Raw genomic sequence first — 27,227 nt, 5'->3', positions numbered from 1 at the left:
CTGAACACCGCAGGGAGCGTAGTTTGCACACCGTACTGCAGAATTATTTTTTGGTACAGGTACATAATTCTTCAGAACAGGAAGACCAGCGGTAGGCTTCCGAAAACCTTCCTCAACGTATCGCAGAATTATCATAAACATTTCCGGTCGGAAGCTGAACCTGTCGATTATTGATGAATAAAAATAATGATATAATAATCACCTCGTTTTAATTCGGGTTTCTTATCGATATTGACACTTTAAGATCCGAATAATGTTACCTCATTTGCAAAGAACACCGAAAGACCATTTTGATCGTGGGATTTGATATACGGTGTGTTTTGACATCCCCTTTTATTATTATGCTATTGCATGGAGTATTAATAAAGTTAGAAAGCGTGTAAAACCTTGGTGCATTTTCATATAGAATGCAGCAAGTGATGGAGTATGCATCATGACCAACACTTCTGTAGCTGTATCATTGTCGAATTCATTATACATATTAATATTAATAAACGATGAGTCAATTTGTATTTCTGCACCGTCATGTCACGGCAGCGAGCTTCCTCTACTTGATTTGTTCGTTTTGGGTGCTCGTATTTTCTCATTGTAATTTATCTTATTCAAATTTATTACGACCAAGAGTCAGCAGCGGCCAGGTTCATGTTCAAAGGAAACCAGCTATCATAGAACGACTATCGCAGAACCGGTTACTAAATCTATAATCCACTTGATGCTGTAATTAACTGTTCTAGGAATGAATTAGCGTCTAGTATACGCTTTAGTTTACTACCATGCGAATGCTCGCTAATCTAGTTTTTTAAATTTAAAAATTATTCAAACGTCGTGCACCGGATGATAAGTCATGTTGTCACGTTTTAGATCGTATTCGTTATCTAGTGTGTGAAAAACTAAGTTTTCCAACACGACGCGCGTCGAAAATAAAATCGAAACTATATTCAGCGGAGGAATGGAAATACAATTTGAATTGAAATATGCGCGTCTTACACCAATACTGATTCTTCGATCAAGTTATAAAAATTTGTACATAATGTCGACTTTTTTGGCGCTAAATATATTTTTTGAAGCTCATTATATGATTCAAAAATTAAACGTCTGATAGATAAGGAGGGCAGCGTCTGAAATTTTGAATGCCTATCGATTTTCGATTTTCAACCAATCGATAATGATTATCTATCGACTATCGAATCTTCGCTCTCGATAGTCGATAGATAATAGATAGATAGCTAGATAGATCATCTGCTTGCGTGGGGAGTTTTCACATCCCCACTTGAATACAGCGTGTAGACGGGGTACGGAGCACCCCGCGTGAAGATCGAGAATCTAATTTCATCCAGTTTTCAATTGCAGTACGTAACCTACAATTTGCAAAGTGACAGTTGCCACACCGATCAGTTCTGCTGCAGCATTGCATGAGATTGCATCAGGTTGGGTAGAGATACATTTGTACACGTAGGAGTTGAGAGGCTATTCGACGATGTCATCGGCTGGATCTTGGCCCGAGGTGGACCAAGTACGGAGAGAAAACAGGCACGAATTGGTGCTAGCCGGTGCTGCGGTATCACGACGACTCGAAGAGTCGGGCCTCGACAAAAACATATTTAACTTACAAGGGTTGAATTATTTGAATATAAATGAGACAGTTCTTGAAGAGATTCCTGATGAAATTGGAAAATTAGAAAATTTGACAAACCTTGTTTTACATTCCAATAAAATCACCAAACTTCCTCCTGCTATTGGGAAATTATCGAAGTTGAAAGTACTCGATGTGTCCAGTAACAGCCTCGAACATGTTCCTGAAAATCTTGGAAATTTGACACAAATAATGACTATCAATCTGAGGTCTAATGTCCTACAGGTATTACCTTCTCAGGCCTCAAACCTGAAACTGTGCATCTTGGATTTATCCAATAATCAGTTTGACATTTTTCCTGACGTATGCTACGCTGAGTTGGTTCACCTTGCTGAATTAAGATTAAATAACAACAAAATAAAAGAAATCCCTCCAAATATCAATGTACTGCCATCCCTGAAGCTCTTGGATATTTCGGATAATTCAATTACGGCGGTACCCAATGAGCTGTCAGACTGCAATAAGTTGAAGGAGTTAAACTTGAAAGGGAATCCATTGTCGGATAAACGGCTGTGGAAACTTGTTGACCAATGTAGAACCAAGCAGGTCTTGGACTATGTGAGACAACACTGTCCAAAGTCTGGAGAGAATTCTGGAGGTGGTGGAAAATCAAAAAAGGGAAAGAAAGGGCAAAAGTCTTCTGAAACTAATGATGGCAATGTCAATTCAATGGAGCAATTAACTCACAAGTTACGAGTCCTTAAAGTAATGGAAGAAACACCTGTAATTCAAATAACGGAACATGTGAAATCTGTAAGACCACATATTGTTGCTTGCATAGTGAGAAATTTGAGTTTCACTGAGGAAAGTTTCAGAAAATTTATTCAATTGCAAACTAAACTCCATGAAGGCATTTGTGAAAAAAGGAATGCTGCTACGATAGCAACTCATGATTTGGACTTGATTACTCCTGGTAAAAAAGGCTTCCACTTCTGGAAGGATTTTCTAACATATTCAATGTTTTCCAATCATAAGTATCAATATCAATGATTCAATGACTGGAATCCCAATGTTTTGTGATTTTGTAATATTCATATTTTTGTTTGCTTCAATATTCCTAAGACTACTCTCAAAGCCGACTCTTCTGTTTTATAGGCAATCTTACTTATACAGCAAAGCCTCCAAAAGAGATTGAGATAAAGCCATTGATGCGACACAAATTATATACTGGTGCTGCTTTGTTTCAACATTTACAAACGGAGGCTGATAATTTACGTAGGGAAAAGAAGCGTAATGTCTACTCCGGTATTCACAGATATCTTTATCTTCTTGAAGGGAAATCACTCTATCCTTGCCTCTTGGACAGTGCAAACCAAGTTATTTCATTTCCACCAATAACGAACAGCGATATTACCAAAATGTCTGCTAATACCAAAAATATGTTTGTCGAGGTCACTAGCGCAACTTCTCAGAAGGTTTGCAGGTAAAATGACATTTATATTCTCTTATGATGTAATTTTGAAATGCATGAAGTACTAAAATTCATTGTGACCGAATAACAGCAAAGTTGCCGACCAATTCTTGAGCGAACTGGTGATGCTGGGACTGGGCTGCTCTGCAGAAACTGAGAAAAGTGAAAATTATCATAATCTGTTAGTCGAACAAATCAAAGTGGTCGATTTAGAAGGAAATATGAAAGTAGTATATCCTTCGAGGTCTGATTTAATCTATGACGATAATAATGTGACCATCGTGCGTGAATGAATACCTACCTGATTAGCTCCAATGAACAACAAGATGGTGTAAGTCTAGAATAATGAGCATAGATGAAAAATCAGATTGATGAATGATGTGACTAAAGACTGTGCTCTAGGAAGAGCATACTTTGCTTACGCTGAAGCCTTTTGTTATCGTGTCTTGAATCGTAAACAATTATCTACTGAAAATGAAAATTTAGATTGTTCTAAATGTACTTTGTCCCATCTGAATTCGTCTTCTATCCAGCATTTAATTCGCATCTTTTTTTTGGAACAATAGTTGATTTTTTTCATTGCAAGAACATAATCTAAAATTATTACGTTCTCATGTATTCGAAACAACAAAAATAAAAAAATCGGATAAACGCTGCGAAACGACCGTGTATCATAGCTTACAAGATAAACGCGACAAACCGTCTTTTGAATCACTAATATATTTTTTTATTAAAATAACTTTTCTAAATGTAAACATGTAGAATATTAACTTTGATTTTTGGGTATTCGTACGTACTCGAAGTCACAGTCATGTCTTTGATATACATTGTATAATTGATATAATTTAAATATTTATTTCAGTTTCCCAATGCCATGAATTTATACTACACCATTATATCTTTTTCTCACGAAGTAAATAAATCGACAACTCGAAAAAAATGGAACGACTTATTCATACTTCCACAATATTCACTAATTTAAAAATTTAGTAATCCAATCTTAATCAATGAATTAAATTTCACTGTCCCGCCACCATTTTGAATCGCAAATAAATTATCGGCGTTCGGCGTGTGGTCAACGATCGGCGTTTGGCGCTAGTCGCTCTTGTTCGAAACCCAACTTTTGTTTTTGTTCTTTTTCTATCGTTTCCTCACTTCCGATTTTATGCATCTGGCCAAATATTTTTATTTAGTATTAAGGTGTCGAAAGTTCCTAACAAGTGGTCGGCTGTACGTGAGTTTCAATTCTCATTTAACGTTGATTTTGCAGTCGTCTCAAGCAAAGTTCATGGACAGTTTCGTGAATTCATGAAAAGAACGTGCGAATGTTTGAAGTCGTAACATGGCGCCCAAACGTGACTCGTCGTGACGGGAGAATCAAGGGGAACATTTTAAGGTTAGCTTCAACACTGATTTTCATTCGTAGATTGTATTTTTCTACAAACTACCAAGATTAGAACGTCTTGTTTCACGTTCATAGACAGAATTAACATCGTTACAACGTTTACCAAATAGTTCCATTATTCAGTATTATACTGTTTGAAGAAAACGTGTTCATCCTGTTTTTATAACTTTTCAGTGAGCCCCAATTTTGTATCAATCTTGTGTACGTAGCCTTGAGAATTCGAGAATAAGCTAAAGACTAGACACATGAAATTCTGCTGTCTGATTCGATCGACGTGTTTTTATATTCGTATGAAAGTGCATACGAAGAAAAACACTTCCACATTATGCTTTTATGATAGAGGTACTGCCAGAAGAACGATTTGGATATCATGTTTTAATACCATAATCGTTTGAAGAAGTAACATTCAATTTGCTAGTACTTACAATGTGTGACACTGTCTGCTTTGTTTCCAAGCTTTAGTGTTCTTTCACTATCATTGTCAGATTGTAATATAGTTATTGACCAGCAGAGACTTTTCCCTCTTATTTATTAACAGATATTCTATTGATTTGACTCTTGGACACAGCAAAACAAAATATCACTATCTTGTAGTAATCTCGTCATTAGTCTCTCGCTTGGTGAAAAAATAGTTTGTCAGTATATTTGAAAATAGACATACATTTCTCATAGATCTCTTATTACATGGCATAATAGTGGCATGCGACAATTCATTAACTAAAACGCACTTGGCATGATCTTCGAAAATTTTATATTACGATCCATGTAATGAAGAACCTCTGTTCTACTTTTGGTCATTTTGGCCTGAAATTGAACAGGGTGATCAGCCACCAAACTAAGAAGCTCATGGAAATATTTAATAGAAAATTCAATCCTTAGTTAGCCAAAGAAATCTGTCTGATCATCACTGCGTACTCATACCTTGACTCGTTTTTCTATTGATATTTTTCAAGAGGCTTGAAAATAAATGGATAAATGGCAATAAATGCATAAATAATTTGGAGCATATATCATATCTCAATGCTATGGAACAAAAACGGTAGTTATTCACTTATGTCAAAAACCATACATATGACTTCGATCATGCATGTTGCCAATAATATTCATACTTGAGGTTAAAGAGAGGTGAATAAGGAAGCGCATTCAATCAGTATTTAAAAACTTGATATTAATTTGTAAATAAACATGCATAAAAACGATACATGAAAACTGATTTAGTACTTACAGTAACATTTATCTAAATTGTAAACATAACGAGTTATGGTTTAGTCCACCAATACACATATTTACGTTCAGACAGGCGAAAAATTCAAGAGTTTAAACGCAATGCTGCAAGCTTGAATATTCCATGAATGTTTGACCTCATCAATACTTGCAGCCTATGGTTATCAAGAAATGAATCCTATTTCTTTTGAATTGGTACTAAGCTAACATAAATAGCCACGTGTTATTATCACACCGGTACTGTTAATTTGGAACACAATGAACTGAATAGTAATATCTTTGTTCTTCTTTTGTTTTATTCAAAAGTTCTAAGACAGTTCATTGAAGCTAGATTTCTTGGCTGACTAGTATCAGGGTAGGGATAAACTTAACGATTAACGCACTTTACGTTGTGCCTCACGCTCCTTAACATCGATGATGCTCAGATTAATGCATGCCACATACCCATGCAGAAGAGAGATCAAAGATTTCACGATTGCGATTGGAGCTGATAAGTAGAGAACCACTCTGAATAAGCTTATACCAGCCACTGCAACATGTAAAACATATTTCTTGAAAACTTTGAAAAAAGTGGATAAAATTGAAGTGAAGATATAGCAATTGCCAAAGTTTCTGGAAAAATGTCATGCACTTACATATGGGTCCTTCGGTAAAGTGTAGAAGGTACAGAGCGGCGTAAAATGCTTCATTTCCAGCGCACATAACAAACAAAACTTGACGATTTGTATAATATAGTCGCATGATTGGGTTCTCGGACATGTCAATGAATTTGTGGCTCGTCTTTCCTTGTAAAAGTGTTCTGAAATATCACATTGAAACTCGCATCAAAACTTTAATGACAGCTTGATTTTGTATGATTAAAGTTTTTTGAAAAAAGATTAAAGAATTATTTCCATTACGTGTGCAAGTAGATCCAGTGGCAGGCTATATCAATGGCCATACTTAATTGGAACCAGAACATGTATGTAGGATAAAATTGGCTCAGAGTTACGCAAAGGCACATAGTGCCCACACGATCGGTCAATTGGTCAAGCATTCCGCCAAATCTTGTGCTCTGATTGAAATATCTGGCCGCATGACCATCCACTGCATCTAATAGTCCGCTGATTATGTAGCACCATGATGAAATTACATAGTGGGTTGGCATAAAGTAGAACGATATAAGAGCTAAGACTATTCTTCCATAACCTGTTGACAAAATGAAATACAATTACATAGTAGTTGGAATATTCATTAGAGTTTTAATATCTTTGTCGAAGTTGGGTATAATAATTTTCAATCTCTTTTCTGACCAGAATTCAGTCATAAATGTCAGGTTTGAAAATCACTGCTTTCATTTACTTGTGATGCGTTATAAGGAAGTTATATGGTAGGATGCCTTCCAATTCCAATCAATAAATGAAACCTATAAAATGCGGACGTGATACTAAGTCCCCTAATGCCAATGCTTCAGGGATTACGATTTATAAGTACTTGAGCTCTTCCAAAAAAAGAAAAATCGGAACGTTGTGAATTTTTCACAAAAATGTAAAAGGCAGCGTAAAGCCCTTGGAATTCAATGAAATTTTTTTTAATATTTACGACAATGATCGCGCCATCAGATAACTAAGATAACATCTAATTAATGGGACGTATATTTAACCTGTATTAATAATGCTTAGCAAATGAACCACATCGCGAAGAATGATTACAGCTAAACTATAAGGTGAACAACCAGATAGGTGGATTCATTCATTTACCAATAATGTTTGGCACAAACAGGAAGATATTCTCTGTTTCCGTCATTTTCTACAGTGGTTGTTGATGCTTCGCGTTTATTGTTTATCTCCTTTTTTGCTTATAATCCGAGTAAGAAGTGCGTTCTGGAAAAAAACAATTGACGGATCATTGACTATTTTACGCGATATAAACTTTAACCTTATATCACAACTCACTGACTTTTTATCGTTTTAAAAACAACACCGCGACCAGCCTCCACCCGTCACAGACGATATTCCGTCTTCTGTGACTACCTAGAGCCTGGACCCTGAATCTGCCTGAATCCTGACACCCGTGATACGTCAATGAATCGGAGAAAGTCGAAAGCAACTAAATTCGAGTCTAACATCCTCGAACCGGCTTTCGATGTCTCGTTGTATCGATCACAATGACGCACGCAGTAAACAGTGACGTATGAACTCAAGGAGTCAAGGGGCTATTTTATTGCCGATATGTAAACACTTCCATAAATAACTAGTACTCTTAGAGCACTATCAATTATTTTGAATGGCTCATTGATCCTGGATAAGGAATAAATTTGATACTTATCGTCCGAGGGTATAACGAGCGGTGATTTTTTTTTCTAAATTTTATACCATGGCTCCGAAAACCTAACCTCACCGCTGACACCAGACGACGTTACGAAGCCATTGCAAGCTGTCCCTTACTCCTTATGCGCAAAGGCAGCAGTCTTTTATTGTGCTGCGAAAATCGTAAAAGTGAAAAATTTCGTGCGTGACGTTTTCCGTGCGTGTAAATAAACTGTCGAACCGTTGATAATGAAAAAATAATAGTTCGAATTCAACTACCGAGTTTCAGTCATGTCAGGGAACAATGTGAGATATGGAACATTTGAATGTAAATTTCAAACTTCTCATTATCTCATGCGAATTTCATTGTCCTTGTAGCTGATGCTCGGTTTAGAATCGATCCCATGGTGTGAGCGGATGTTTTAAAGTAGGCTACGTCGATCCATCTTATTACTCCATCGCTAAGGTTGCATGTTTATAAATTTGCCAAGATATCTGGCTTGTGAAGTATAAACTGATAAGTAATGTTTTTGTGGTTAGGAACGCGTAGAAGGCTACCTATGTAATTTTTCGAGCGATCGATAACTCAGTGAGGATTCAGTGACTGGTTAGAATCGCTTATGGACAATTATACGAGTGTATCATGTTTCTGCAAACTGTTTCAAGGTTAATTAGACATTTGATACAAAGTGGTTTGGTGTTTAGTGATCGAAAATTGTAGCAGTTTATACCGTCAACACGGGATTGTTCGATAAATCGACGTTATCTACGACGTTTCGACTCCCGAGTCAACAATATAATTTTCGTATCCGATTCTCTGTCGCTTGATTTCATGCGGGAAAGCAGAACGGTATAATTCACCTCTGTTCTACGGTGTTAACATCTTAGAAATCTCCACCTGCCATAACCGTACAGCTGCGATAATATTGGCGTACTGAAATCGTGCAAAAGTTTATTTTCGATTAATCGATGCTCATCCCTCGACCCTGAACGATTAAACTAGCTCCCACAACGTCCAGCATGTCGGGCGAGAGATCCCCACAGCCTCCAAATAATGCCGTATTTCTATAGAAAATCCTTGATTTGTAAATAAAATTAGTGTTGTGGCTCCGTTATCGTGCGCTGGACGTTTTAACGGATATAAATGGTGACAGTATATCGTAAATTTACGGCCATACGGCCCTAAAAACGTAAGGAATATGAGGCAATGAACACAGAAGATATATCTCTGTCAAGCTCCAGCAAGATGGCCCCATGGCCGGAGCATCATCAAGAACCTGTAGCCCCTGATAAAACCGATGAAAACCGTGTAGGGACAAGCGACACGAGTACAGAGGCTGCCACGATAAATGAAGCCAGTCTCGTCGTGGCTGTGGACACCGATACTAGTGAAAATAATTCTAATTTGACTGGTCAAATTGCGCCTAGTAATTCAGGAACCGAAAACAAGCAGGTAAGCCTCAGCTGCGTTTGCTCCGTTCGCTTATAGTTTCACCTGTTCATCAATTCTAACCTTACACAGTTACGATTATTATTTAAGGACACTTATCGACGTAATGACGTACGACAGCTTTGCCTTTAACGATTTTCCTTCAACTTGACCCAACGTCGAGCCGCTATTTGATTCCTCGTTACTCGTCGTAGTTTTCTTACCTCTCATCAAACGGACAGCTTATGTTGTGTAACTTGCGGTATTCGGGCGGATAACCTGGAATTAAAAACAAACTATTTATTCTGCAACTATCTATTCGCTACTATTATTTTCCGTAGCGTAACTTCGTCAATCTGCGTAATACGCTCCATCTATGCGAGTACATGTCCGTGCGCTGGGTGGTCATCCCGAAGGCGGTAACGCGTTTGAAATTTGAAACCGCTATCAAGTTTCAAACTTGAAAACCCTACGAATTAAACTTATCGAATCAGAGAGGAAAAAAAATCAATTCAAAGTCGGAACAAATCGGCTGGATAAAACGTGAAAGAATGTTCGCAAATTTCCGCAGTGACTGTTGGGATCAAACCCGCAGATGTTTTGTATATTTCCATTCTGGCATTGTTTAAAAGAAGTGTTTGCAATGCGAAAAATGCATTGTAATGGTTCACAAATTGTGAAAGAATCGGATAATTCCTTCCGTTAATCGGATACAAAGTTAATTTCGGATCGGTATTGTGAAACAAGATGACAATGCAAAATCACTGACTGTGAGATTTTGAAAATCCTTTGTCCGGTGGTGGAATTGAATTTTGAGGATTATTATATGGCGCTACTGGCGCAGACATAAGTAGCATAGGGAGCAATGCGACTTGCGAATAGTTTCTTGGCAAGTTGCCTTGTTGTGTGCAAATTCAGGGCCGGCCTTCTACGATGTTCTCTAATGCAAAGAATATACTCCAGCATCGATTCTTGCCAGAACCGTATTCCGAATATACGCCTCTATTTATCCCGGTCGGAAAAACACGTTACCCCTTCTCATAAAGAATGATCAACTGACGGAAAAAAATTGCATCACGCGAAATTGCTTTGCCCTCGCAGTTTTCATAGCATTTTCTTTACTGCTATAGAAATGAATTGTGTTTCTAAATAACGGAAGCACTAACAGTTGAGAGAGACGATAGACTAGATTCGCGGATAGGCATCCGCGCGTGTTTGAAACTGTTAAGTAACGCGAATAACGTCGTATACGGCCGTGCAGGGCCATGTTTTGAGACGGCCCTGATCTGGTCGCGCTCCGGGTGTAATGGCGGCGGCCAGAGTTAACAGCGCGCCGCGCCCGCTCGTTGAAATTGCTAATAAATCATTCGCGGATTTATCATCTACTTAAATATTTAGCTCGCATATTACTTGTTGCCTTAGTTATTCAATTTTGTGATTTTGTTGTGAATAAATGAGGTGTAACGCGCTTAAAATCGTTTGCTAACGAATCAACATTCTGCTGTACACCGACCCAGGTGCCCTCTAAAAATATAAATTCCTTCGCCGGTACTGTCCAGCACATATCACTTCGGTTTCAACTTTGTAAGTAAATTTTCGACCGTTAATTATTCGATAATCAAGCATTTATCCACACTACAAATTTTCCGTTTATCTGTCACTTAATTATATGGTATTCTTATCATCTCTGTGCCAACAGTGTATATATTTCAAAGGATATTCCAAAACAGGTGAATAGTGGATTTCTTTTATCATTGGCGTGGTAAAACTTGAAACATAAATTGCAAAAATTCGGATTCTAATCTTCTTACAGTTTTGGGTTTTTAGGATTTTTTTCTTAGCTCTGATAAGGGTTTGTTCGGCGACAGTCCACTGAGACGAGAATAAAAATTTAACGCATTTCATCAACTTTCCACAATAATTATTTTTTTAAATTATATCACACATGCCTCTCCCACAGAAATATCGGTGGAATTTTGAACTGGACCAACTCTCCGTTAACTGGTAGTATTATATTCCCTAAGGGAGATATATCTGTGCTTGCTATCGGTATGCGTCACTGTACAATTTTTATAACCAAACTGAAATGGCTTGAGAATCAAGATTAAGTAATGCAATATAATATACAACCATCCATGAGGTGGATTCAGGTATTATCCAACAGAGGCCTTCTAGTCAACCCATTGCAAAAACTCATATCACTATCATTATAGATAAATAATGTGTCAGCTGAGTATAGACAATCGCCAGTATATGCTAAGTGCTTACAATCCTCGGTATGTAACCATGTTTTATCCCAATACCACAATTCTCTGATTGAGTGCTTATGTAATTATATCACGGATAATAATGGTTTCAAGAGAAATGAAATAAAGCACCCTGTCTAATTCCTAAACAGAATACAATAATGCTGAATCAGTCAAGTTAGGGTTCAAAGTAGAACTACCAGCAAAGCTTAATCCATTGGCTTTCATTGCAGCTGTACTTCAAATGATTTGAGATTTTGTTTTATTTTTCTCTTGTTCTTTTTGCTTCATTTAAATACTCACTATCATTCCATTTGATATATTGAACTATTGTTAATTGAGCTAACATGATTCAACAATCCTTCAAACAAGAGTACAAAACCATCCTTGTGTTAATAAATCATCTCTTTATAACGACAAAAGCTAGCTTAGAACCTAGTACTGTGCAGTTCGTTTTAAGTTGATCGCAAAACTGTTGAACATTGTGTTTGTATGATGAGGAATTCACTGATTAAGTAGCATTATTGCAACATGGGTTATCTTCAATCTAACAATAAGCAAATTAGAGGTTCGGGAGACCCCTTAATAATGGTCACATTAACTTTGTACCTATTAATTTGTCCACCTTTATCCTGGCGATACAATCTATTCAAAATCTGATGTCATAGTCAGCTGTATGTAATCAACACTGTTGGTAATCTTCTCTTTATGAATTTCCAAGAAACACAGATGCCATGAACAGTTTTTATCATGAGCACTAGTAGATAAGATTGTTTTTTTTTTTAATTTATTTATTTATTTTTTTTTTATTTATAAACCTAATACATATTCCAACCGAATTCCACATTTTGAAGGTTGGTCAATAACTTTTGGTTAATTTTTTCATGATATTACCGATGTGAAGTTTCGGTCATAAAAATGAGAAATTTTTATCCTAGCCATTGTTTTGCCGGCCTAAAGGGTTATGCAAATATTAATTTAGTTGCCATTTCATTACGCACAACCATTAACAATTAGTTGATTCAGGTGATATGACGAACACCTGTTATACTGTACGGTGCGTGGTAGACCAGACAGTTCAATATATCAGCAAAGCAGAATCCAATAAGTGAAACCTTAAATTTACTCTACAAATCTGCATATATCCTTACTTATCTACTCATGAACTACTTTTCCATCAGTCATAAATACAATTAGATTATAAGGTAGAAGTAATTTTGTTAATGTTTTTGTTTTAATATTCTAAATATTTTTTTACGTGATTTTTGGTATCATAATTATATGGGTTGGTAATTAGGTAGTTCATATACTTAGTGTGCTCTCTGTTTACCTCAAGGCTGTTCAGAAAATGTAATTTCTCTATGGTCTCACTCCAACAGAGGACCTAAACTGAGCAATATTCAACTGACATACTTTCCTTATTCGTTGTTCTTTACCAGAACGTGTTTTTAGGACCATATACGGAAATCGTACCAACGAATATTCATACCCTAAACCTTATTAACAAAAGTCATGGGGTAACTCGATGCATGAACCCAGGTGAAAACTGTGGGACGAATGATTGTATCTTATCGTTTTGGACCTATGCCAAAACATTACTGCGCGATATGAAATACTTTGCAAAGAAATTTTTCATTGGTGGCAATTGAACGAAAAAAATGTTTATCCATTCCACCAGAACTCTTTGCATTCCAATCTTTCAAAATATTCTTGTTTGCTATCGACGAATGCGTTCTCACTGAAATTTTTAGAGTTTCTTTCAATACCAAATACCACAGGACTCTTGTCATGGGTAATCAGGAATGTTGAAAAAATTATATTAAATTGTCGTACTCGTTCTCTTGCCTTCAAACAGTAGAATTAGTTTCAGTTACCTACAAATCTGTCTTCACAAACCACAGGCACGATTGATAATTATTTCTTTTCATAACTGGGTGGTGAATTTTTAAAATCCAGTGGCGAAATTTTCTTGAAACTCCTTTTTAAAGACTGTAAACACCAGCAAGAAGGTAGAAATAGATATTCAGAGCAGTGATGCATGCAACCTTGAGACTTGCCTCATCCATAGCAATTTATGTTACTATACCTGCGACATAGATATAATCACATTTTTTTGTTACGCAGCAACTTCCACAATGCATTTTATGAATTGGTCATCAGAAATCTATTAAAATTATCTATAAATATTTTCCAATGTTAGACGGATACATAAAGACTTTTGTCATACTTTCTAGCCTTTGGATTTCAAGTCATGAATTACATCATACAGTGATTTATCGAGTTGATTATAATTATATCATTGTTCCATCGCATTATTCCGTCATATCTTTTATGCAAAGCGTAATAAATTTGAATATAATATGGATGTAATATTGGTCATTATATTCCATACTCAATTTTAGGTCAAAATTGGATAAAATAGATCATTGTTGATCCAGGCAACGTTTTGTCACCAAAAAGACACATTCTGTAGACTGTATACGTATCATAAATTTGTTGACTCATGTTGTACTTGTGATCTGTGGAATCGCACGCATCTATTCGTACGCTTATATATTAGTTGGGGTCTTGACTGATTAAATTTTTTAGTTACCGGAGACAACATTATTCATTTTTTGTATTTGTGATGCAATGCAGATAAAATTCACTCTGACCTTTCAATATTATCGACAACTTGAAAAAAATGACCAGTCCAAAGTATGTGAATATTTGATGATACGATTGGTTTTATTCATATACTTTTAGGAGGAACCTGCAACTTTGTCCACCCTGAATGAAGGAGAGCTACGTGCTTTATTGGATGAAGCTATAACCTACAAGTGCCCTAAAGATCGTGAAGGGAAATCCAACCTTTTCAAGGTATCTTCAACACGATATATTTTACATTTATAATTTTTACCAGTATTGTTTGCCAAGCATTTGTTGAGAAATAATATAGAACTTCCATGTGTGATTATAGATCTGACTTCTATTATTAGAACATCATATTTATTTTTTTAGCAGTAATAATAAATGATTTCTGGATCATAAAGTATAGTTCATAGTCGTGTGAATTAAAGTGCCTTGCCAGATAGCAATAAAGTGTACGGTCATTATTTCATGTTCTACAAATAATATAGTAGACATGAAAATACCTCTGTCCTCCCATAAATGTAAGATTTGTCAGCTTAATTACCTACATGTTCTTCAACCTCGGCAAACACACAATTCCTTGATATGAAAGGCATATGTGAACCTGTGTTGAATTGTTTCATATGTATACAAAAATCATGTTCATCACGACATTCATAATGTTAAAAATAATTTTACCATTGAAAAATAGAAATTTCAACAAGTACCAGGTATATATACTATTCGATAAAATTGGAGATCTTGAATTTCCCTTCAATTTCATTGAGTAGTATGTCCTCCATCGAATTCTTTTTCATTACTTATTATTTTAATGTCCCATCAAATTCTAATATGCTACTCATCAATTTTGGACTACATTTGTTGAAATCCATACAACCACGTTCTTTAATAATCATCATTTTAATTCTGGACCAACATCAAACTACCCCCACCGTTGAGGCGAAACATTTTATTAGCCTGCATCTACCATGTCACTCAAATCTAGGGCACCTTCTGGATATTATTTTGGCTCAAGTTAGTTTTTGAATGAAAAACTTATTCCAGACTTAATTTAAAATCAAAGTTTATAGCTTAGGGCAAAACGATTTGTACATGATAATTAAAAGTAATTTTTTCAAGTAGTCCTGAATTGATGCTTAGGCAAAAGTGGCCAACGAAGTAAAATGATTTGTCTAACTTTATCAAAACAATTAATTGTTTCTGATGTAATCTCGAAAGCTGATCGTCTCAATTCTTTACATAATCTTATAATTTGTTAAAAGCAAACGCAGCCTGGTAAACTTTTTGTCCTTTATTATTAGGAACTTCTTCAAGAGGCAGAAGCCGATGAAACAGAAGAAGGCCGTCGAGCGGTAGCCAATTCCCGCTGTCTCCCTGGCTCTAACCGTCGAAGACATAAGCGAGATTCGGTGTCAGAGCGTCTTACGCACGGAGGGTCATTGCAAAATTTGGCCCAGCCAATCAGCTCTGAATTTGACAGTAGTTTCACGTATTTAACTTCTGGCTGCAGCCACATATACGGTGGGGGTAGAAGGAAGGGTAAAAAGCATACAGGTCCAAGCGTTTCTGCAAGACAAAGAGAAGGCGGATCCCTACCGTCGAATGTCAATGCATCCCATAGTTTAGCTTCGCTAGCTAATTTGGACCTACTGTTTGACAAAAAGGTAGCTGAAGTTTGCCCTTATCAGACATCTCTTACATTGTGTTGATATACTTTTTAGTTAAATTTTCATGCCGCATGTTATGAAATAGATTCACATCTTCTAGTATTCTCATTATTCGCCATAACATCATATTCATCTACAGTTTTTCATATTTCACCTCGGTATATGAAGAGGTAGATGATGGGACTCGAGCAGTCTTGAAAAATCTTTAGCAAAATGTTGGTTCTGCTATTAGGCAATGGTGTTATTATTTTATGAGTTTGCTTCGATATTATAATTTGCTGAAATGCTAGCTTTGGTATGGTCATGAAAACTTATTTTCTGTTTGTTAAAAAGGGTTTTTCTGAAGAAAGAGCTGCTTACGACTGGGCAAACAAAGAAAAGTCAAAATCGCTGGACAAACCTTCGTACAGTGGTTCAAAACGAGAAGAAAAGGACAAAGAAAAGAAAGAAAATAAAAGAGAAACTGAAGACCGAGTACAAACCGAGGGCGATAGAGAAAGTAAGGATAAAAAAGGGGGCAGAGGAAAGCAACTCACAAATGAGATGGTCGAATCGGATCCTCCTCCTCCAGAACCCAAACCAGACTATATGGTGATCGATCTTAGTGACGTCGAGGTTAGTGTTGAACCAGACAGCATCATCGGCTGGATAATCTGCCGATGAAAAGAAAAATAGTTAACTGCAATTTATTCACTCTGTTATCATTTGGACGCTTACTTGTTTTATCATATAGGGAGGGGGACTGGGGGAACACAATGTGGCAGGTGCAGGAGGTGGTGCGCAACGTCCTCATGCGATTGACACAGAAGATGACGAGGGGACAGAAATGAAAGTTATTGAACCTCGTCTACCAGTACAATTCAGAACTCATGCCACGCTTGATATTGCCCAGACTCCGGTCGATTCCAGTATCGAGTTTCCCATACGCGAACATAACGGAAAACAAGACAAGTCTAAAGTATCAGTCAATGGCACCGAAGCAACAAATGCCCGACAATTTCCCCCATTTAATACCATGAAATGCATTGTCGGTGGTCCTTCGGTTGGCGCTAATTCTCAACAGGGTAAAGTACCAGTACCAAATGTTTACTCTATGATGAATTGGTCATCAACAAGTCCAAATCTTGCAATGGGTGAGTAATTTTCCATCAAATATATTCAAGCATTTTTTGTATATTATTTCCCTACAATAGCAAAATACTCTGAATGGTAAATAGCGTAGAATATAAGCGATAACTGAATTCTGAAATTGAAGATCCCTCGATACCTTGGCATAAAAGTAGGTAAATCATTAGCTGTTTTATGTATCATGGAAAAAACCTTCCTAATCTTGCATGCCCTTTACAATCCATACCCTTTCGTGATACATTTATATTGTTACCATTAAAGTACAATTGATTGGTCCTTTGCTATAGATAATAATATTGACAAAAAAAATAATGCTTATATTCACGTTGAAAAAGTCAGTAGAAAACTATTAGTTGCTCTGAATGAACATTGCGTGCTGTATGCACAGAAACAGTGTCCAGGCTTGCGACTCATCACATTCCAGTTAAGGAATCATCCAGCTCTGGGGAGAAGAAGTCTTTAGATGAGAATGGAAATGCTGTACAAGGATATGGTAACGAGCGAAAAAAGTTACGCAGGAAGCACGCACAGGAACCAAACGTCATTGTATATAATGCTGAAAATGTAAAGGGCCACCGCAACGAAAAAGACATCGAAATCCTGATTAACTTCATCGAAAGCAAGGAATCTAAAGGCAAGAAAGGGAAGACCGGTAATACAGTCAGAGTAAAAACTAGCTCAGCAGTAAAACCACGAGCCAGGGAAAAAGATACTAAAAGAGAACAGCTACCAACCAAACTGCACAAATCAAACTCTCTGGAGGAAATCTCTAAGACTAAACTGGAAGATCTTACTGCAGAAAAGAGTATGAATTCTAGTGGAGCTAGCAGCATCTCGAGTCAACATGGTGAGCTAGTTTTCTTCAAAAAATCATCACGTTTGCTGGTTTTCATACCCTAATTATTTGCATAAATATCAACAGGTACTACCAGCATAGCCTTACGCCGAGCTAAACAGCGCAGCACTGGGGATACAACGGTCGATTGTCGCGGTGATCGGCGCTCTTGGGGTACAGAAGAAGGGCAGTCGATATATTGCAATGATACCGGCGATGATTATACGACTCGCCGAAATTCTACCAAAAAAATAAATCTGGAACCCGAACCTGAGCCAGATTTTTTCGTGGTAACTAAAAAAAAGAAAAGCAAGAAACAACGAAGGAGAAGTTCTAGTGGCGGAAGAGCACAAAATTTAACGACTTCCGGTTCATACCTACAAAGATCAAGAGGATTCACCAACGATTACAGGACACCCCTCTCGCCAGAACTTAGGAGGAAATCTGCCAGCAGTATGCCGCCGAGGTACTTTACCAATATATTATTGCAAGATCAATTTATCAATACCGATATACATGTATATATAAATACCTACCAATGAATCGTAGAAATGTCATCGTATTCATGATTTTCATTTTTCGTTTCAGCGACAAATCAGATAGCAGTGACCTGGACTCGGTTCATTCTCTTCCTATTACTTCGAACACAACCAAGCATAATCTCACCAAAAATCCTGCCTCGTCAAGTGGTACCCCGCAGGCCAGCTATGCAGACATTGCACGTACTGCTACAATAAATATTTCTGCCAACTCTGTTCTGAAGATAACAGAAATTGTACCAATGATGTTGAATGCTGCATGTTGGCCGAGCGTCCCTTCCAAGACGCCGTCCGAATCGGATAAGATACCTCAAGACTATTATCCAAGTCTGGACGAACTACAACACTCGGAGAGAAAAACAAGGCAGCATACATTTGCGCACTCAAATCATTTGAATAGTCTCAGTTCAAGTTTCGAAAAACCACCATCACCGACGTTATCCAAAATAAGGCCTTTGCCAGACAACAAAAAAGCCGAGGCCCACGAAGAAGCAATTAATAAAAAGATTCAAGTGATTAAGTATGTTCGAGATATTGAGAAAATGCATCAGCTAGCTCAAGAGACTAAAATCATGAATTTGAACAATTCAAATCCTAATCCTACTGAGACAGCACAGGGTAATCAAATTCCGCCAAAATCAAGCAACTCCATCGGTAATTATTGCTCTCCGGAAACAGATAATTTCGCTTTTCAAGAAACCGCTAGTCCGAAAGATTCGAATTTCAATACGAGAATCAATATCCCAAGACCAAGAAGAGCATATTTCCAAAGCGCTCCATATACTCAGTCCCAGCCGCAGTCGGAAGATTCAATAGAGCCTAAGAAATCTGCTGTTAATCAACAAGAGGATTCTAATCGGAAATCAGGAAATAGCCAAAACCCCACGCACCACGAAGAGAAGGACTTGAAGCGTCAAAGTAACCCTCCTATTATGTCTGCTGGTCAGCCAGAGGAGCCGGAAAACCCAAAACCAAAGGCTCCGAACAATCAAAAAATATCGATACAGAGTACGCCCGATCCGGACACTGTAAAGAGTAGCGTCAAGTCAGATAAACACTTGAAGTCAACGAAAGAACAGCACTCCAATCCGAAACAAGATTTGACGAAAGTGGGAAGCACGCAAAGTTCGAAATCAGAGACTCACGAAGATAATGTAGTAAGGAAGTCCAAACAAAACGCAACAAAATGTAGTAAAGATCAAACTCAAAAATCTGCAGAAAACCCGACATCGAACAAGAAAAACTCGTCAAGACCAGCTGTGATTCTGTTGGACGAAACTTCGTCCGACGTTTCTGGAAACAGTGAATCTCCCAGTGAATTGACCTTTGGATTCGAAATAAATGAACAACTTTTACTTTCCGATGATTCTGAAGAGACGCAAGCCGCGGGTTCAGTATTCTCACCGACGACTCCTCCACTCTTTGACAAACCTCCGCCAAACTTTGACAGACCACCACCGATGTTTGACAAACATTTGAGATACGACAAACCTCCACCAAACTTTCACGTTCATACCACGCACCCTCCTCTCCATCATCACCCTATGCATCATGTTATGGTTCCACCACTGCCATATTTGAGCTACGGTCCACCGCCAAGGTTCATATCTCCTCCTACCTATCTGCCACCACCGCCACCACCAGGAATAATGGATAAATATCATCATCAGCCAAAGGAAGATTTTTCAGCGCGATACGTGGCGCCGGAGGAGTATATGAACGTACAGAACTACAATCATGACAAAATCGTTACATTCGTAGGATTAGGTGAGTCACGTTACCTTTTTTTCTTATTTATAATACAGGTGTAACAAATCAACTTGTTTTCAACAGCAACACCTAAAGTCCTTCAAGGCAGTTTCTCGTACTTGTATTATTGATTGAAAACCGTCATTGGGCATAAAAGTTCAGTAGTTGACTGTTGAAATATTTATGTGGAAAATTTGTTATCCAGTTTAACTGTAAGGATTATATTGCATTCAGCGTTCATATTTTCGCTTTTCCCACAGCATGGGAAGACGTTATGCGGGAAATGCCTGTTACTGCATCAAGTGGTCGAGTACAGTACTACAGTGGGCAGTGAATTAAGTGAAAAATATAAAGAACTTAAATGATCAAATTTATTTGAAGATCATCAACGGTCGTATGAGAAGCTGTATAAGAAGATATGGTGACACTGCCCATTGCCAATGCAAGTCTAACTTCCCATACATAAATTATTAAACATAAACATTGTACTTGTACAGCTAACCGTTACGAAAAAACTAAAATGCTTTGGCGCAAAAGTGGTAACAATTAAATACTGATTTTGACAATGAATCAGTGAAGCCGGGAGGCGCAAATCGTGCCTAAGGAGATAGTCAAAAGTGTATATAGTCGTTTACAATTTAAAAGAAAAAGAAAATAATAATAAAACAAAAAACCGAAGGAATGACATCAGACTTCAAATATCTATCGCGTTACTGCCTATAGACTATGTATTAGTATCATAACCAGAATAGAGCAGCAGCAGCAATATATTAAGAGTTATTGAAAAACAAATTGGTATCGCTGAACCCGCTGTCACATAGATAAGAAACAATGAAAATCACGAAAGAAAAGTAATCGTACTTTGTGAATTTAGACTGGCTTGTATATAGTTTAAGAGTTATTTTAATTTTTTTAAATTAAAAGAAATAAACAAAAAAAAAAAAAAACTAAAAAAAAAAGTGATATTTAAATAATATCTACTCTATGTGCTTGGAACTGAACACTGAAGTGATTACAGCAACCACATAAAACTTTGGTATTGCAATAATATGGTATTCAAAACCTCGTAATTTGTTGACCGAAAATATTGCTCTCAATAATATTATGATGAGTAACGTTCGACTTCGATGATTACTTATAAAAGAGAAAAAACTCTCCGAAAAGTAAGCTTCGAAAAAAGTGCAAAATGTGACACGTAAAATATCATGACACTTCAATATCGTGGGACTAAAAAACGTGAATAACACCCCAATCATTTCTTTGATGACTAATAGGCGTTTAAGTAATGATGCGGTGAACGAAAAATATTTGTCACAACGGTAGTGGAACTTGGTCACCTCGTACGAACACGAAGTGGTCCTAATACATACAAGACTTTCTATCCTGGAATAGTCAGAACTGAAAATACAATACATACTACACAGTGTGAAGGAAGACACAGCCATATATTCACTGGTTCTCGAAAAACAGAAACGAAAAATCGCGTGCCAGGCAGAATTTGTATAAAATAATAATTAGTGCGTTGAAAGTTGGGACTAACAAACTGTTAGAGTTTGCGAAGTGAGAAAGGATGCTGTCAACAGTTTCTTCCAGCGGCGAAAACATGAATACATAATAATAATGATGATAATGATAATAATATTAATAAGAAGAAGAAGAAAAGTTGTTTTTGGACAATGAATCGAAGTTAGATGGGAAAATGTTGAACCGAGTGTTAAAGAGCGCTAAATTTTTACACAGACCCGCTTATTTACTAAATATTAAATAACTAATTATTGATTATTGGTAAAACGTAATTGATTAAAAAAAGAAAGAAATATTTGCTTGTGATGTATGAAAGATTGGATGTCTGGTAGCCCATGTAAGAATGTCACGATAGTGTAGACAGGTTGCTGTTTGAATATAATGCACACAGAACTTTAATGATCGAGTTGATATGAGAGAAATAAATTTATTTTACAATAGATCAATATGTAGTCCGATATACGACCTCAAAGATTAACATCATGTTCACTTACCGAACGGCACGAAATTCACCAACTGAAAAAAGAATCATATAGAAAAAGTAGTCAATTAATTTAATTCTCTAAATAAATTTGTTATAGCAAAAAATATACAAGACAGTGAACCCCTAGTATAATTTTCTGTCGATACCTTTTGTCGGCCCCCATACTCTTCATGGCGTAGTAATGGTGTCCAAAATTATGATGGCATATTCCGGTTTTACGACATCATCTCGTGCCTTTTTTTAATCTACAGCTTGATTGTTGTGTTTTAATAATAAATTCAATGATTCTATTTTGAACATTATTGTGAATTTTACAAAAATCAACTTATAAAACTTTTAGTGCCAATTTTCCGATCAGTGATATATTTATATATGGTATAAAATCTTGTACAGTATTTATAGTTCATTCAGCGCTAACTTTTAGTTCCTCATTGTTATTTTCTTTGTATGGGAGAAATTTCTTTTAAGGAACTCTTGAATGGATGTATAGAAATACAATTCCATGGCATTAATCTATTTTATATGTACTTGTCATTGCACGTATATACCTATATCTTAGTTTCAGATATAGATACATGTACGATAATTGCTGAAGGAAATTTCGACAACAAAAAAATACCTAATTCTATCCTGTGCTGGGTGAACAATTTAAATAATGAGATTTTTTGTCTCCATTTTTGTTGACATTGACATGATTTCGAGGAGAGCCGACAAATGCTTATTTATTTGATATTGCAGTTTTGATTTGATCCCTTTAACTTCGTCTAGAACCACTTTTGCAACTATTCATAAAAGAGAATTGTTTTGGGGTAATGTGCCGGTCAATTAATAATATTAAAATTAAAAATTTTCATTTATGTGACTATTTTAATTAAAATTAATGTGTCGAATGCTTAGAGCCGTAACAGTGTATAGCATTAAATGTAAAAATGTAAATAATTATAATTTTATATCTGTGATTTTAATTAAGAACTCTGACTACAAATTCAGTAGCTGCTAAAAATATGCCAATTTGGAACAAAGACCCCAAAAATATTTATTGTTTTCGAAAAATCAGATGAATAATTCTGTCGAACAATGCTTCACCATCAAATTTATTATACCTTGAAACAAAGAAGAAAAAAAACACGCAATTGATAGTGCTTCAGTTCATCATGAGTATGTATTAGTTATCGTTGCTCTGGTCATCGTTACAGCTCACTCTCCTTACTTTTATTTCAGAATGTTTCAGCAATATTCAAAGCGTAATAATGCATGCCACATCTTGTTTCATTGCCAATTGATTACAACTGACTTGTTCTGAAAAGTAATAACATTGCAAAGAAAAGATGATCTAAAGTGCCATATCAAGAGTCTTGCGTCAATAAATTTCTTGCAAGATCAGGATCAGAAATATGAAACGCTCAACTTTACACCTTTTACTTGCTCTTTTTTTAAATTTAAACTCTTGTGAATGAATAAAAAATAAATTTATTCATGAGTTAGACTGATGAAAATGAACTAACTCAACAATCAGACTATCTTCAATTATTTGAATTGAGTGAAAATTTCACTCAACATGAAACTTTTCGGATTCAACTGTCCAAATGAATACCAGCCCGTCATTTTTTTACTGTCTGTAATCTTCGTGCTTTGTACACAGATTAGTTAGTTTCATTTTTGATATCAGAATTTTGTCCGTGGAGTGCATCGCATCTCTGGTAGCAATTTTACAGCACCTGCTCACAACGCAACTAAAACTAAGAATTAAAGTTTAGTCATCGTTTGCGCCTCAGAATTCAGGAGTATAATTTTGATGAGTTATTACGTTGCAAAGTGGTTTGTATAATTTATTCAATCAGCAACCTGTTGGAATGAAGAGAAACAAAAAACAAATTTTGCATAGCGTCACTCTGAAAATGTTTCCCTAAAAATGAAGTTAAATGAAATATACACTACTTTAGATGGGTTCGCCTGGACGCATGATGATGTATTGTTCGTCTAGTATTAATAATAATTAATCATTATTAATTAATTAAAATCGATAATGTTTTGTTGTTCATTTTTTCTCAAAATCTCAAAAAACTGTATATGAGAAAAGAAATTCCTTGTTGTTGTTTTTGTTCTTGGCTTTTCCGACGGCACAAGAGTGGTACAAAGCTGGCGGTGTAGCCTTAGTTCAGAGGAAAAAAGTAAAGGGAAACAAATTATTTAATTGAGTTAATATTTCAAAGTTGTCACGTATCAGACTATCAGCTGTGAGATGTCCAAGATTTATTCTTGCTTAACTTTCATTGAACACATTCATTTATTTCAGCCATAATTTATCTGGCGAACGTTTGTCTTTGCAAATATCAATGTGCTAGTGACGGATAATAAGAGGCACAACCTGAGCTCTTTTACTAAGTCAATTTGGATATCCCTGTTCATTTCTTATTTCATCTCCGATTTTTTTATACTGTTTATTTCAGGTGTAACATCCATTATACAATAAAAATTTTGATTAGAATTTGATATTACTTCTGGTGTTCTTATAATCTGATATGTGTCAACTGTACAAAATAGATATATGCTTTGTCACCTCAAAATGCTAGACTCAGTCTCGGCCCGGTGCCGTAAGTCGGAAAAAATATATTATATAAATATATAGGATTGCAAGGAGTAGCGCATAAATACTTGAAAATAACTTGGACCGTGTATTTTGTAAAATGTGGCTGGCACCATCAGGATAGAACTTGGTAATACTTTGATACATCGCATCCAGAATGTAACCTGAAGCACTCACATACAAATAGTTTTAGATTTTCACACAAGTCGCGTAAAATTTTCATTTCCACGATGTAAATTAATCTAAATTTTCTTTTCGTTCGTCATTTATGTTACGGAAAAATTCATTGCACGTATAACGAGAGTTACAGTTGAAGTAATCTCAACTAGAAATATCCGATTATGAATTTTGTAGTAGACTTTTTTATATTTTTCTTTTTCTTTTTTATTTTTCTAAATTTTCGAGTCAAAGCTTACACCAATTTGTTATTCGTACAAATATGTTTTTCATTTAATGTACAAATAATGTAAATAATATCCATCCAATCACCCCCAACATGTCTGGATGTAACTTGCACAGGAATATCCCAAATATACGAGTGATCGGACCTGTAAATTCGTATCTCAGGTTTTACGTTATAATTCTAAATTGTATCTGATTTTAGTTTCACAATACTCACACGACAGCATTAAATTTCAAGGTTTATCAGGCTCTTCGTACAGCTGTATAGAAATGGTTCTATATTAACAAGAACTATTGATTTTTTAGAGCAATCTATCTTCCTGGGAACATATTTGAAGATGAATCAAACATTCTGTATACGCCAAAAATGCCAGCATCGGTTGTGTTAATACGGTCTGATGATCTCAGTGTAGCCTTGTATTACTGTACAATTTGTTATTGAGTATACAAGATTTCTGTACTGTATATAAATAGCTATTACTACAATTATTATTAATGGAATTGTCATGTGTCAGCAATATGTCAATCTATTTAATTATAATTTTATTATTAAAACAAAAACAAACAAAAAAGAAAAAGTAAAAAAAACATTAAAAATAACAACTACGAATTGTGAGTGTGAGTGTGTAAAAATGCGTGACAGGAGGCTGCGCCGCCTAGCTAAAAAGAAAAAGCAAAAAAAAATTAAAACAAAAAACAAAAAAAATAAAAATAAAAAAACGGAAAAAAAAGTTACAAAAAAGTAAAAAATACAAAAATAATAAAATACAAACAAAACGATTTTGTTGCCAAAGTCCCTCTACGGGTATCATATGTATATATGGTAAAGAGTAATACGTGACATATCTGATCTTGGATGATAGATCATCTTTAAGCTTGTTTGAAAAATTAACATGCTCCAGAAGATGTAGTTTCATTAACTGCAGATTGCTTTTAATATAAATAAGCAAGAGTATTGCTTTATCTATTCTACTCCGCATTTGGCACAGGGATATACAGAACTGTTACGTATTACTTTTTCTGATATTTATAATCAATAAAATATTATTGGTATGGGTAACGGTCATTTCGAGTCAGTTTTTAATGGTCAACAGCAAAATATCGGTAGGTGTTTATTCTACAAACAAATACAGTTGTTACGAAGGGTCACATGGTTTACAAACGGATATCCTATCTATTTTACCGAGCAGAGTATTTCTTAGCCGGTGTATATCAAATTTTCTTTAGAACAAATAAATAATTTGTTTAGCACAAGAGCAGGCTCCATGCTATTCAAGTAGTAATTTTAATAGCCATTCGTCCAGCCCTTTGTTCATACAAAACCGATTCAGCAAGTTCTAGTTCTGAGCTGTGAAATTCAATTTATGTTAACATTTGTAATGCCAAAATATGAGTTTCTAGTTCATTATTGAAAAATGATTTCATCCATTTCCTCAAGTAAGACATAAGTCAGTTTTGCAGGGAAGTTTATGTGATCTACCGATCAGAATGTGCAGTGATTTATTTTTCCCTCTCGTGCCGCTTGATCAATAAATGAAATTGACGAACAAATGACTAATATGCATACAGAATATATGATGCCCTGACCGTCACTACTTTGTTACTAATATATCTAAACCTCAGATTCAAAGTAAGCTTATGAATACAAAAAACAAGAAAAAGAAAAAAAAATCATTACCAAGAAGTTATAAAAAATGTAATACTGCAAGAACACATGTCCTCCTGTATGTATAAAAAAAAGAAAACGAAAAAAAAACTAAATAATGATAAGTCGCCATTTTACCTTTATGCTGTTCTATCGCATCCGTCATACAGGTTTTGTGTAAGGTAATATGGGATACTGTGATATGTTGTTATTCATTTTTTTGTATGTGTTCAAATAAAGTCTTTTCACACCTTATGCTATGTTGATGATGTCATAACGATAAACTAGGGTGAATATATATTTGGTTTAATAATTGGATAATCATTATCAATGTAAAATTGAAAAGTGAAAACAAAAAGAGATATACTTCCATCTGGCAATAATGGTACATGCGCTAGAA

At 35.8% G+C, this 27,227-nt stretch overlaps 3 protein-coding genes across 6 annotated transcripts; 2 read left to right on the top strand and 1 right to left on the bottom strand.

The window, feature by feature from the left end:
* Nucleotides 1-1,250: 1,250 nt before the first annotated feature.
* LOC105692262 (leucine-rich repeat-containing protein 47-like) lies at nucleotides 1,251-3,984 on the top strand. The gene is made up of 3 exons (XM_012411335.3): nucleotides 1,251-2,546; nucleotides 2,729-3,056; nucleotides 3,136-3,984. Exons 1-3 carry the CDS (start codon nucleotides 1,478-1,480, stop codon nucleotides 3,335-3,337), a joined length of 1,599 nt encoding a protein of 532 aa, XP_012266758.2. The 5' UTR covers nucleotides 1,251-1,477; the 3' UTR covers nucleotides 3,338-3,984.
* Nucleotides 3,985-5,596: 1,612 nt separating this feature from the next.
* LOC105692312 (CDP-diacylglycerol--inositol 3-phosphatidyltransferase) lies at nucleotides 5,597-7,772 on the bottom strand. 2 transcript variants are annotated; one of them, XM_012411427.3, is made up of 5 exons: nucleotides 7,612-7,772; nucleotides 7,413-7,535; nucleotides 6,573-6,861; nucleotides 6,309-6,472; nucleotides 5,597-6,202 (listed from the first exon to the last, which is right to left on the bottom strand). In XM_012411427.3, the coding sequence occupies exons 2-5, from the start codon at nucleotides 7,456-7,458 to the stop codon at nucleotides 6,048-6,050; spliced, it is 654 nt and encodes a 217-aa protein (XP_012266850.1). In that variant the 5' UTR covers nucleotides 7,459-7,535; nucleotides 7,612-7,772; the 3' UTR covers nucleotides 5,597-6,047. The 2 variants fall into 2 exon arrangements, with proteins under 2 accessions (XP_012266850.1, XP_020711710.1); XM_020856051.3 differs by having other exon boundaries at nucleotides 7,608-7,758.
* Nucleotides 7,773-7,807: 35 nt separating this feature from the next.
* On the top strand, nucleotides 7,808-27,082 carry LOC105692311. 3 transcript variants are annotated; one of them, XM_012411424.3, is made up of 9 exons: nucleotides 7,808-9,414; nucleotides 14,382-14,495; nucleotides 15,569-15,931; nucleotides 16,268-16,549; nucleotides 16,668-17,067; nucleotides 17,457-17,909; nucleotides 17,985-18,363; nucleotides 18,486-20,203; nucleotides 20,446-27,082. In XM_012411424.3, exons 1-9 carry the CDS (start codon nucleotides 9,169-9,171, stop codon nucleotides 20,517-20,519), a joined length of 4,029 nt encoding a protein of 1,342 aa, XP_012266847.2. In that variant the 5' UTR covers nucleotides 7,808-9,168; the 3' UTR covers nucleotides 20,520-27,082. The 3 variants fall into 3 exon arrangements, with proteins under 3 accessions (XP_012266847.2, XP_012266846.2, XP_012266849.2); XM_012411423.3 differs by having other exon boundaries at nucleotides 17,451-17,909; XM_012411426.3 differs by lacking the exon at nucleotides 15,569-15,931 and having other exon boundaries at nucleotides 17,451-17,909.
* The last annotated feature ends 145 nt before the right edge of the window (nucleotides 27,083-27,227 follow it).

This window comes from Athalia rosae, chromosome 2 (genome assembly GCF_917208135.1).
Source record: "Athalia rosae chromosome 2, iyAthRosa1.1, whole genome shotgun sequence".
NCBI classification, from domain to species: domain Eukaryota; kingdom Metazoa; phylum Arthropoda; class Insecta; order Hymenoptera; family Athaliidae; genus Athalia; species Athalia rosae.
This window is presented reverse-complemented; position numbering and strand designations above follow the sequence as displayed.